General features: G+C 40.7%; 2 protein-coding genes across 2 annotated transcripts; both read left to right on the top strand.

Moving 5' to 3' along the window:
• The first annotated feature begins 3 nt into the window (after nucleotides 1–3).
• LOC145699452 (uncharacterized) lies at nucleotides 4–694 on the top strand. Its single transcript, XM_081776724.1, has 3 exons — nucleotides 4–255; nucleotides 364–454; nucleotides 498–694. Exons 1-3 carry the CDS (start codon nucleotides 25–27, stop codon nucleotides 659–661), a joined length of 486 nt encoding a protein of 161 aa, XP_081632850.1. The 5' UTR covers nucleotides 4–24; the 3' UTR covers nucleotides 662–694.
• A 4,513-nt stretch (nucleotides 695–5,207) lies between these two features.
• LOC145698345 (uncharacterized) lies at nucleotides 5,208–11,876 on the top strand. The gene is made up of 12 exons (XM_081775543.1): nucleotides 5,208–5,322; nucleotides 5,753–5,976; nucleotides 6,667–6,759; nucleotides 6,803–6,887; nucleotides 7,101–7,210; nucleotides 7,259–7,316; nucleotides 7,362–7,589; nucleotides 8,086–8,201; nucleotides 10,195–10,349; nucleotides 11,141–11,222; nucleotides 11,392–11,576; nucleotides 11,622–11,876. The coding sequence occupies exons 1-12, from the start codon at nucleotides 5,208–5,210 to the stop codon at nucleotides 11,776–11,778; spliced, it is 1,608 nt and encodes a 535-aa protein (XP_081631669.1). The 3' UTR covers nucleotides 11,779–11,876.
• Nucleotides 11,877–11,893: the final 17 nt, after the last annotated feature.

Raw genomic sequence — 11,893 nt, 5'->3', positions numbered from 1 at the left:
TTTTAAAGATTTCTGAGGCTAAAAATGACCTCCTACGAGTATCCCGATTTTCTCAAAAAGGATTACCTAGAGTACTGGGTAAAAGAGTACAGTATGAAATTCAAAAGAGAGACTGAAGAAGAGGGCGGCAAATGGTTTCTCGAAGTCGGAATTGCCGACAAATTGATTTCGGCAGAAGGAGATATTGTCCTGGTCAATCATGAGTTTTGGAATAGACGGAAAGGGGAAGATTATCCAGCAACAATTAAAATTACGGTAGCGTAAATGACCAATTTTTTCAAGAAAAATCTAAAAGATGAGGATTGAGCGTGAACTCGATTTTAAAGAATAAGAGTCTCGTCGTTTAGAAATTCAAGTTTTTAGGCTTTTGACCCGGAGCTGTTTACGAAGGACAATATTTTGGATGATGAGACAGACGAGCACAATTACAATTTTAAAGTCATCACTGCTCTCGGTAAGTAGTCATTCAACATTGCAAAGAGATGATTGTCCTTCAGAAAAAGATAAATTCAAAAGAACCGGTCCGAATCACTTGGTGGACATCGAAATCTACTGGTTCGATGACAAGGATATGGCAAAAGCAAAACTTGGAGTGATGAGCATTCACAAAGGTCATTATTCAGAATTATTAAGTCTGCATGATTCAAAAATTTCTGCATAGATACTGTTCCAAGATGATTCCTGACTGTTGATTTCCCAGAATAAAATTTCCTTCCTTCTCAATATCTAACGGACTCGAATTCTTTTCGTTATCATAGAAACCAGCCGCTATCTGAATTTTTCGGTAACTTTTGGCACTATCTTCGCTGGTTTTTACACCATCTCAAGATAATTGCTCCAGAAGCAGTATTTTTGCAAAGCCGCTTGTTAAAGTTAACTCCAGTCTTCTTAAAATATATCTTCGTCTTCATTACTTAGACAATTGGCCAATTTAGACTTGATAATCAATTAGCGAAAGCGAGAATTTAGAAGGATGACTTCTTTCCGACTCTAAATAGCTGCATAACAAATATATTATATTTTCATAGCTGGAAATAGAATTACGACCGTTTTGATGGTATCATTGCAAATTATTAATTGGTACTTCTCATGAGTCGAAAATTCTGTAGTCATCAATGTTCAATTTCTTCTGAAACATGTGTTGATCCTCAGATTATTGTCCGAGCGACAGCTGCAGCAGATCTAACGAGTCAAATTATTGGATAAATTCTTGTTCCCAAAATAGACGAATTTAACCGGGGAGAAGGGAGAAAGAAGACGTCGACTCGGTCAACGTTAAAATGCAAAAATTCAGTATGAAAATAAAAAACAATCCGAAAAATTCAAGAGAAATCGATTGTTCTAGCGACTCAGATTTTACGAGCTCCTTAGGAAGAGATTTCAGGTTCCGCCGGAACTTAGGAAGCAAAATAAACACTTTGGGACTTTTTGAAAGAGCTTATTTTGTGAACTGTAATTAAAACCAAGTGTTGGGGTCCTTTGGGTGACGATTGTGTGGCTCTGTAATTGAGAAAAGGTTGTTCGAGGGAAATATTTATCTTGCTTGCCGTGGCTTAGCTTGTTTTGGTATTTGAAGGCAACATTGGACAATAATCCGGCGAGTAGAGTCGGAATCGCAAACAGGAATTACAATTCTGTCTGACAGTCGACATCAGCACTCTCAAAAACGTGGCCAGGGAAGAGTCTTGATATTTTGATGATAGACAGTTTCTTGTTTTCTTTCAAATATACGGGAAATTAGCGACTGTTTTTGGTATTATGTTTTGTTTTGTTTTGTTTTTATGGAAGATGCGCCAGAAAATTCAAATGTCAGAAAAGGTCTAACGGATTTACGTGTAAGAATACCGGCAGAGCTCTTTTATTTTACGTCCCAAAACAGCTAGAATCAAGAAGCGAATAAGAAAATATGAGAAGCGCGTGCCAAAAGCTCCAAGAGAGGCTTGATTTGGTATCAACGCATAACGGATATTGTGAACAAGACGGTAAGCATGAATACTGACTGGAGTTGCTTATCGCGTTTTTAGATATAGAGACGTTGAGGGACAGGTACTGGTTGAAACAATTCCAGGAGATAAAGGACTGCGAAATGGTCAGTTTTAATCTTCGCTATCCTTGCGTTTTTTTATGATTTTAGATTTGGCGATGTGAAAATGATGACGCTCCCCACATGTCGCATCCATACTCCTTGCTTGAGCCAACCCCTTTTGCGGCGACGCATCAAACATTTCTCCTTGCTTTTCTGTTTTTCCTGACTTTCTTCATTCTTTACCAATCTGGCCCATAAAAACATTGATAGAGCAAGAATAAATTGATAGAATTTGGACGTGTGTTCTAATTCAAATCTTCTTCGATCCCCGCAAAAGCTCCGGTCAATAACCCAAGCTCAATCTCGGAATTTTTTTTTTTTACAATTTTTATTGAAGAAATTTTCTCCTGATTAATCCGCATGTGCAAATTAACAAGCGCGCAATGACTGGTGCAAATCTGGGTACTGGGGCGCGTACGCTTTTTTTGAAAAAAGGTTGAAGTGAGCTTGTATGTGCTTACTACCTCCCAGCTATTGTCACATTGAGCTCTGGACTAGGAAGATATCACCACTAGTCTAATCATCGCGAAACTCACCGCATTTGCATCCAAAAAACATACATTAAAATTACACTCGATAAGATTTTTATTAAAGAATAGAGATTTGAAATCAAGGAAGACAAATTCTGAAAACATCGTCGTTTAAATATATACAGGGTCCGTTTATATTATCTCTTACGTTATTAATTCTGAAAGAAAGCTACTCAAAAAAGTACAAAATGAAGTATAATCTGCAAATTATTCGAAAATATTCATTAAAAAGCAAACACTAGTAATTAAATTTCATCATGACAGTGTCGGGTGTTCTGATAAATCAAATTTTATGCTTCCGTTACACTAATCAAATGATGAAATAATCAATTAGGATCCTCAAAAGACAATAAAAGAAAGTCCACAAGAATGAGCACACGATTGCGCCGGGCGCCGAGCTTAGGAAATGGCCATTAATAATTATTCTTTACTACCCTTCTTCTTTAATTAGAATCAAAATAATTCAATTACGTAACTTCAACTACAATAAAAAGTGAAAAAAACTTTCTTCTGACGTTTAGACAAAGCTCAGCTGTACCTTGACCTACTACAGTAATCTACAGCTCGAGTCGAGTACGTGATAAGAGAATTTTCTAAAATTAAAGTTGGAGCGTTTTTGAGAGCCAGAGATAAAGATGCGCTAAGTTCGACGAATTTGGCCGCTCGCTCGACAAAGACGAAGAGTTCAAGAAACGAGAGATATTCCTCCGACGAGTATTCTGGAAGAGACTCTTCCGAAGAACGCTCAGGTCGAGGGCGAAGACGAAGAAACAAAAAGACTGGCAGGGATCGATCTGTGAGCGCGACAAGGCCGAGAGTGGGAATAGGAGGGACTGGTATTGAAGACCACGACTTTGGCAGAGGATCGTCTGGTCGAGATCGACCCAGTTCTGCGCGAACGGATACAAAACCTGTCGTCATGCGCGACAGGCCGCAGACGGCCCGGCCTTCGGATGACCGTAGGAGCTCGATTAGCTCCATTCAGATTAATAAAATGGTTGAAGGCGCTAGTAATAAGATAGCGGTTCAAAACTTATTAGAAATCGTTTAAATAAAATAACATCTTTTCGCAAATTTTTCCCTGTTACCTACTAAAAGCGGAAATGAAAATTCTCAGATGAACTTGAAATAGTTTTCAAATTTGAACCCTTCTTCTGTTGACATCATCAAATCGCCTGAGCGGAAGTGTGAACTACACCACGGCGGCCCAGGTAATAATAACAAGTAATAATTTATCCGATAACAAGGTCCACGGCGCTTATCATCTCAGCTCATTTTTCACAGTGGCGCACAGCTGGGGAGTACGCGCGTCTTTGTAAAGTGAAAATGTTGTCACCCAAGGGTGGTTAGCGATTTAAAATTGACTTCATGGTCGGAAAGAAAGACCATAAATATATTATCGCTACGAAACAATAATAATTGAATGAGAATGTTTTCCTACCGGCAAAAATGATTTAAGGTTATGAATTTTGCGATATTTATCAAATGATAGAAACTTTTATTATCACAGTCGTTTTTATTTCTTTTCATTTTCAGCATTTCATCGATTGACTAAGATTTTAGTATGATGTAAAACCATCAGGAAACTCATCCGGCAATTCTGGTGCCACTATCGAAAGAGGCAGGAGCGTCACCCGAGGAGCCCGTCCATATCTCCAACGGTATTTCAGACAAGATTCTTCAACCTCATTAAACCAACCGATAAAGGTCTCAATCAGAAGTCACACTAACGCCTCGGACACAACTACAGGCAGAAGACGGCGCAGATCGCTTCCGTCAGAGCCTGAAACTCGCGGCGATGAAGCTCCAGAGCACGAATCACAGAAGAGTCAACCCGCCAAGGAAAGAGTTTTGAAATTAATTTTTGCAATTCAGAGAGAAAAACAGAGGGGAAATATTAACATTACTTCCGGTTTAAACCCTTACGCTTTCAAATCTTATTGCTCTTCAAAAAGCCACAAGCGCGTCTAACATTCTTTAAACTCTAACTAAAGCAATCCCACGACTCCAACAACCCCATCAACCCCTTTCGGCGGAGGTCATCCCCTCGCCATGTTCTCTGGCTCCCCACAAATGGCTTCGAAAAGAACGGAAGTGCCACCAAGTCCAGATTCAATTCGCTGCTCCAAAACGATGTCAAAGCTTCAGCAAGTCCTTACTGACCGGGAGAAACAACCACGGTAAAGTAGCTTTCTTCTTTCATGCCCTAGAAGCGCACGGAGAAAGGGCTTAGTAGCCATAAATCGGAAGGGGGCCTGGGTAATCGCCTCGGGCAGGTGACTACACGTGTCCACTTGTGTCGGAGGAAAGTACAGTACCGTACCACACTTCTTCTGTGCCCAGAAGACGCGACAAGGATGCATATTTGACGTGAGCCTCTTTGCGCCTAATTTGTCAATCCTTTCAGCGCCCAGACTAATATAGTTACAAGAACTTTAACACTAGAATAACCTGGCTCTTTTGCCTTTGAAAAATTGCGGTCAAACATCCATATTTTACTGCCATAAACTTTAGATCAGCCAGGGGCCGTCTTTTTGGGCACACAGATCTTCAACCATGATTCAGGCCAACTTCAATGATTGCTATGTCTGATGCAGAATCTGGAACTGATTCTCGCCCACCAAAAGCGAATGGAACTCCTGATCGATCTCGGAAAGCACCCGTCCTTGCGAAGCTTAAAATGCAATCATCCACTTCTAATGACAGGTTAATACAGAAAATTCGCTAATTAACCCCTCCAGCCATGATTAACTCGTCCTCTGGAGATAATGATTATTCTGACGCGCGTGCGGCAAAGGCTCTTGTATCAACTTAAAACAAAAAGCTCAAAAAATGAATAACTAAATGAGCCCATATAAAGCCCAGTCTAAAACGGAACAATCCGCTTATAAAGTTATAAATTTTAGAATAAGAAAATGACAAGAACGATGGCGCAAAAACCTGAAATTTTACTGAAATTTTTAAGAGACCATCAGCCGAAAACAGAACCGGTTCTGACGAATCACAAAAAGATTGAAAGCAGCCAGCCAGTAGTTGTTAAACCAGAAGTGACGAAAAATGACTTGGACAGGATTTCTGACACCTTCAACTCTCAGGTTTCTTTTGTGATCCTATTTTTGCTTCATTCGAATTCTAGCTTCAAAAATCCTGGCTCGATTGGACAAGGTCGAAAACGAAAACACAAAACTGACAAAAGAAAACAATTTCCTGAAGAAAGAAGTCGAAGACGTAAACGCGACGCTCAAAGATGAATACGAGAGGTTTTCAAAAGAAGTCAAATCGCTCAACTCAACGGTCAAAACGCAAAATGATACTATTGACGATCTGCGAACGCGACTATCTCTTCTCGAGTCCAGCCAGGTACTGAGAAAGGCTTTGAATTTGGAGGCCTGCTATCTTTTTGTTTCTCTCTATTTCTGAGGTGGGAAACGGCACGTGCCTAAGAAGTACATTTTCTGACATTATCGCACATAAAGCCGGGTGCGCTAGGCGCCACTTTTATGAACTCTCCGTAGTCTCTCCTGCCTCCTTCGTCATATCTCAATTTTGTCCTGAAAATTTTATTTTCTTGAGAATCGTTTCTTTTGAAATTTTGCGACAAACCGAAAAAGAAATCAGTGAATAAATAGAGAATGAAATAATTTTACGAGAGACGAGATTAAAGCTATTAAAAAGGTAGTAAAACTTGGTCCCATTTTGTCTGTTAAAATTCCCTTTGTATCATTTTACGCATGATTCCGTATAAACTCGATCGCACTCCCAAAGCACTTGGATGAGCATCAAATATTTGTAAAATTTGTAACTCGTCAAATATGAGAAAATCCAAATTGCTCTGATTTCTGCTCTTCCGCATACAAAAAGGTATATTAACATCCTCATTTTTCAAACCAGAGCGGATCTTCTCTTGACACCAGTAGTAAATTCCAATTCAATCGGTACGGCAAAAAAAAAATTAACGTCAGAGTACATGTGCGTTTATAAGGTCAGGGTAAACTCGTGGGATTAACTTTTTACGCGGCTGGGTTAAACTAACGGACGTTTTTTTTTAAGTTGAGCGAGAAAGACAGTCCGAGCCCGATGACGGTTGCTCCGAGAAAAAAGACACTAGATGAGATTTTCGATGTCGATGAGTTGGAAAAGATGGTAAGGAAGCATGAGCGGGGTTAGTTTTTAATGAAAATTTTAGCTCGATGAAGAGGACGACTACGAAGCCCGGAAAGCGATTCGATCCCGACTGCGCTCGCTGCACAAAGCAAAGACTGCTGAGATCGGTAAGAAGCAGCTTGCGTCAATATATCTTGCGATTTACAGAGCTCTTCTGTTGCCAAATAGACCTAACCTCACCGGACTCAGCAGAATTTCCCACGTGACTAGACAGACAGCTGCGGATAAATCTCTCTAATGAAAAAGATATTTGATCGGAAGTAATTCATCATAAACCGATCGCGGAGGAATTTTCTATTTTCGTAACCAAAACTCTTCAGAAAACCGTCAGAAATCGAAGAATCAGCCTCCTCTAAATATTCCTACAACAGATGATGAAATCGTGGTGGAGAAACGAACCCGAAGCCGAGCACGGGTTCAACGAAGCATGGTTTGAAAACGCTTCTCTTCCTTGATTTCAACAGCGATTTCTTTTCAGAGCTCAGTTGCCAGTCTCCAAAGCAGCACTGCTAGCAACGACAGATTCGGAGACAAAAGTAAGTGACGAAAGAAATGACGATTTAAATAATAAAACTGAATAGAAACCGATCTGGGTCGTGTGTCTCGAACTCCTTCACAAGCATCCCTCCGTGAAGACGATTTCGGCGCAGCTGAGAGCTCCTCTAGTCCAAGTCCGTCAGAGTCATCAATCCGAGCGCGTCCTCAAACCGCCCAGCCCAAAAGTTCTAGCGTCAGTGCATCGCCAAAGACCCAGGTTCGCCCCAGCACGGCGAAACCATCCTCAATCAGTCAAACCGTCGAAACTGCAGGAAAACAGTTGACAAACAAAACAAAACGATCGGAAGTTATAAATACGCGTGTCTAGTATTAGCTTGTTAGATTAATATTAATGGTTGGTGGCCGGGTGTGGGAAGCGCGAACTTGAGATTACAATGAGCTTTTGGTTTAGATAGGCGACCGCAATTGTGATTTTGCTTTTAGTATTCACTTAAACAGAGTTTTTTCAATATCAAAATCATGAAATCAATATAGGGAGTTTTACGATGTGAATTTCATTGTAGGTTTAATCCGTTGTTTGATTTATTTTAATAATTTATCGTTTCATGGTGTCACATGTCACAATTTTGAAAAACAAGAACACCTGGACGACCGGGATGCTCTGACATTATAAACGAAAAGTGCTCAAAGTCCCGCTAATTGGCGTAAATATTATCGCGACTTACACTATAAATTATTCGGATCAAATTTACGGATCAAAGTACGTCATAGTAATTTGCCTCTTCAATGTTGTCAACTGGCGGTAAGAAATCGTCAGTAAAAGTGGCTCTTCTGGCAAGAGCAAATTGTATACCGACTCTGGGCGAAGCATGACGGTTGGTGCGATCTCTGAACTTTCCTCCACATCCTCTTCAAAATCCATGGTAATTAGCTTGATTTTCCTAAGTTACAATGTTGGCCGTTTATTGATCACGTGGCATGGCATGAAATTAGAGCAGATAACTGTAACTCAATGCTTGTAAATTGACGTCGATAATTGGGATTGATACAGGAAAAGGTGAAGATTTGGTGGATTTTAAGGTCATCTCCGCTTTTTTTAGCGAAACATTTGACTTTTGGAAAATTCCAGCGAGTATAATTTTCAAGAATTTTATTGAATTGTGGAGCACCGAGCAGAGGCAATAAATTTTCAAATATTGATTGAAGAAATTTAGATAAAACGAGGCTCTTTACTGACAGGTGCAAGCGTCTTTTACTGTAGTCGCGGCTTCTGATTCACTGTAGCTCATGCTCGATTTGCGAGATCGATCGCGAGACAGTATAACTTAATTCTGCGAAGGACAGTAGCTTTCGTCTAATAAGACGAGTTTCTAAATTAGAATCGATTAATAAAGTGGTTCGGTGCACATTTGCTCGATTGACGAAAAAAGTATGAAAGAAAAGCGGATTAGGGTCAAAAAACAGGTCAAGCTTTAGCAAAGTCTTGTTTTAGAAATCATGCTTTTTTATGATTTTCAAAATGTCATTGACCTGTATTTTACGATTTTTCGGCGAAACAATTTTTTCTTACAAGTTGTTTTACTTTCATAAAATCGTTGTTGACCCCTTAATTACCCTTGCCGCCAATGTTTCTCTGTTTATCTTCTCTTTCCCTGAGAATTGATATGTATTTGTGATGTTTGGTTGGTTTAACTCGTTCAAGGCCAGTGCCAACACCTTGGCGCCTAGAATCAAGTGGGGAGTAAATTTGTTTTTGTCAAAAATTGACCGACTCCTCCAATCGAACATTGGAGACCATCTATCTTGACAAGGAGTCAAAGACGCGGTGCCGCGGCGATCTTGACTGCTCAAGAAGCCAAAACTCGAGCACCTACTTTCCGGTTTTCAGAAAGTTTGCCAATAGTGTCAAATTTGGCACAGTTTAGAAAGACTTTTTGAAATGTTAGAGTGCTTCTAAATATGACCTTTGGATACGGCAGAATCTTGGAACACTCTGAAGACAAAGACTAGGGCTAACTTTACCTGGCTGAAGTTAGATTTGCCTTCATCATCAGTGTCCCAAAAAAGGTTGGTCTTACTAAGACCATCAAATTCTTGAAATACCAATCTATTGAAATCATGAGTACCACAATTTTAATTCGTGTCAGTGATCGAACAATCATTGACTAATCTGATTGTTTTCAGGAATTATGGTGTTTAGTGGATATTTTTCTGTGTGAACAGGCGGCGCTCCTTCGCTGGGTGGAGTCGCGCGCGGCTCTCTCCAAAAAATCGCAGATCGAATCTTCCCCCATTATTTCGCCGCCCTTGGTAGCCCAAAAAGACAAAAGAAAAAAATTCCCATTTTTTTTGAAAACAGAGCCAGCGCACACAGAAGGAGATCGATTTTTGTATTTTTCCAAGTAGAAGAAAAAGATGGTCGTAGCGACGGTAGCTGAGTCCGGAAGAAAAAGCGGAAATGTCTCCTCCTTGATTTCCAAATTCAGAGCACTTGACGAAAATGCAGTTGCGTTCCCAAACAACCCCTCGCGGGCTAACCCCAGGCGACACACCGTAATGGGGGTGAACATGAAGATTCCCCCAGCGCGTGAAGCATTCTCCGTCCCCAACTACGCCCCTAAAGTCATCCCCAAGCGTGGCCCCTCTGCGTTTATCCCCACGGGCTCTACGGGTTCCTCCCCGCCATCCCCAGAAATAACCCCGCCCCAGAAAAGCAGCGTTACAGTTCAATTACGGCCAAAACCACGACCATGTTCCCTCCTCCCACGATCTGAAACGAGCACTCCCGATATTAAAAAGGAGGATGAGGCGAAACGTAACTCAGCCCTCTTTCTCAGCAGCGTGATCAGTAGACGAGCAACGATGCTCGACAAGCCTGCAGGATATAATTGCGCGGCTCCTAACACTATTGATCAGAGCAAAAAAGAATCAGCGATCGCCGACCTGAAGCGAAGAACTGACCAGAGAAAGGCAGAACTGACGAGAATTCAATCGATGCCGAACGGTGGAACTTCGGGAGCGGCCGCGGCGAGGAAGAAATTCATGTCCAGACTCGGCGAGGACAATCCAGAGTAAGTTCTTAGCATTTTAGGAACCGAATTTCTTAGCGTGAATACACAAAAACATGAAAATAGGAAAATTTTTACGAGGACCGTTTTTCAACACATTGTAAAATCTTACCACCTGTTTTCCCAGCTTTAGACTTTACTCGAAGTAGTCAATGATTTGAAATTTGGAATAAGTAAAATAGAAAGTTAAAGTATCTGGTCAAGAAAAAAAGAGACTTGATAAGACACTTATTTCTCCATTTGACGGTCAGAGTACTTACGCCAATCATAAATTATGTGTTTTTAAAATGCTAAATACTCTTGATCAATCAATCATCATTCTGGACGTGAGAACGGGTGGATAATAAATTTTCGCAGCAACTATAACGGCAAATGATTGTATCAGAAATAGAAAAACTTAAAATTGCGGGTCTTCTTTCATTTTGGGCACGCGCCAGGAGATACTCCTTCATTAATCAGTCAATGGTCCATGGCCAGAGTAATTATCAAAGAAGACGGCCAAGAGCAAATTGATCCATCAATCTTAATAAAGCTCGGTCTTCAGGATTTCTGTCATGAAATTTTAATTTCGTCTTGGCAAGAAAAAACCCCAGTGGGTGGGGATCACAACAATTCATTCTGGCTTCTCTTTCCGGTTGAATGTATGAGTTAATAAACCCCTAGCTAAGTCCCTAATTCACGCCCGACTTAGGCTTCCGGTATCAAACAGCTGAGCGCGTGAGTCAACCGGAAAAAATACTCGCATGAAATTATGGGGTTCTTCTTACTCTTGAGGTTTTATCGTGTTTTTTTAGAAATCGAAAGCTGAGACGATCGAATACGATTTCTGGCGGCGGCCCAACGGGTGTCAAAAGTCTTCTGCTCAAGTGGTGCCAGGTAAATCGCTTACAGTACATAATCGACGCTAATGAGTAGTTCCAACAATTTGGTGAAACGCCAAATCTTCAGAGAAAAAATAGAGCCATAAAGTTTGATTAATAGTCTCTGAAGTCTCTGTAGCTACTACAAACTATTTGCTAAATGGATATGACATTGATTGGTTCAGGTGCGGTGCAAGGATTATCCTGTTGAAGTGAACAATTATTCCTCGAGCTGGGCAGATGGAAGCGCCTTCTGCGCCCTGACCCATTCCTTCTTCCCCGATGCCTTCAAATGGGAAGATGTTATTCTCAACACAGACAACAACGACGAGAGAAGGAAAAACTTCACTCTTGCTTTTGACACTGCTCTGTAAGTAGCCCCCTCTTTAACCCGATCTCTAAACCTCTCTTTCAGTGAAAAAGCTGATGCCGAGCCCTTGATCGAAGTCGAAGACATGATCTTCATGGGCAACCGCCCCGACACCAAGTGCATCTTCTGCTACCTCCAGTCACTGTACAACAAACTACGTAAATTCGAACAGCCGATCGAAAAGAAAGACCTAGACGTTTGAAAATATCAAAGATAAAACAATATGAAGCAGCCACCTTGTAATTCTCTTCAAGTTCGTTCCTGTACAAAGAAAAAAGCACCGAAAATGACACAACACACTTATAAAAAAATAGCAG

This window comes from Oikopleura dioica, chromosome 2, assembly GCF_907165135.1.
Source record: "Oikopleura dioica chromosome 2, OKI2018_I68_1.0, whole genome shotgun sequence".
Classification (NCBI taxonomy): Eukaryota; Metazoa; Chordata; class Appendicularia; order Copelata; family Oikopleuridae; genus Oikopleura; species Oikopleura dioica.
This window is presented reverse-complemented; position numbering and strand designations above follow the sequence as displayed.

What these genes read in the sequence shown, in the direction of transcription:
- LOC145699452 (XM_081776724.1), top strand. Translation starts at nt 25, where the DNA reads ATGACCTCCTACGAGTATCCCGATTTTCTCAAAAAGGATTACCTAGAG. An exon ending in CAGCAACAATTAAAATTACG is followed by an intron (nt 256 to 363) that starts GTAGCGTAAATG and finishes TCAAGTTTTTAG; the next exon opens with GCTTTTGACCCGGAGCTGTT. An exon ending in TAAAGTCATCACTGCTCTCG is followed by an intron (nt 455 to 497) that starts GTAAGTAGTCAT and finishes ATTGTCCTTCAG; the next exon opens with AAAAAGATAAATTCAAAAGA.
- LOC145698345 (XM_081775543.1), top strand. Translation starts at nt 5,208, where the DNA reads ATGCAGAATCTGGAACTGATTCTCGCCCACCAAAAGCGAATGGAACTC. An exon ending in CTCTTCTCGAGTCCAGCCAG is followed by an intron (nt 5,977 to 6,666) that starts GTACTGAGAAAG and finishes TTTTTTTTTAAG; the next exon opens with TTGAGCGAGAAAGACAGTCC. An exon ending in TCAAACCGTCGAAACTGCAG is followed by an intron (nt 7,590 to 8,085) that starts GAAAACAGTTGA and finishes ACTGGCGGTAAG; the next exon opens with AAATCGTCAGTAAAAGTGGC.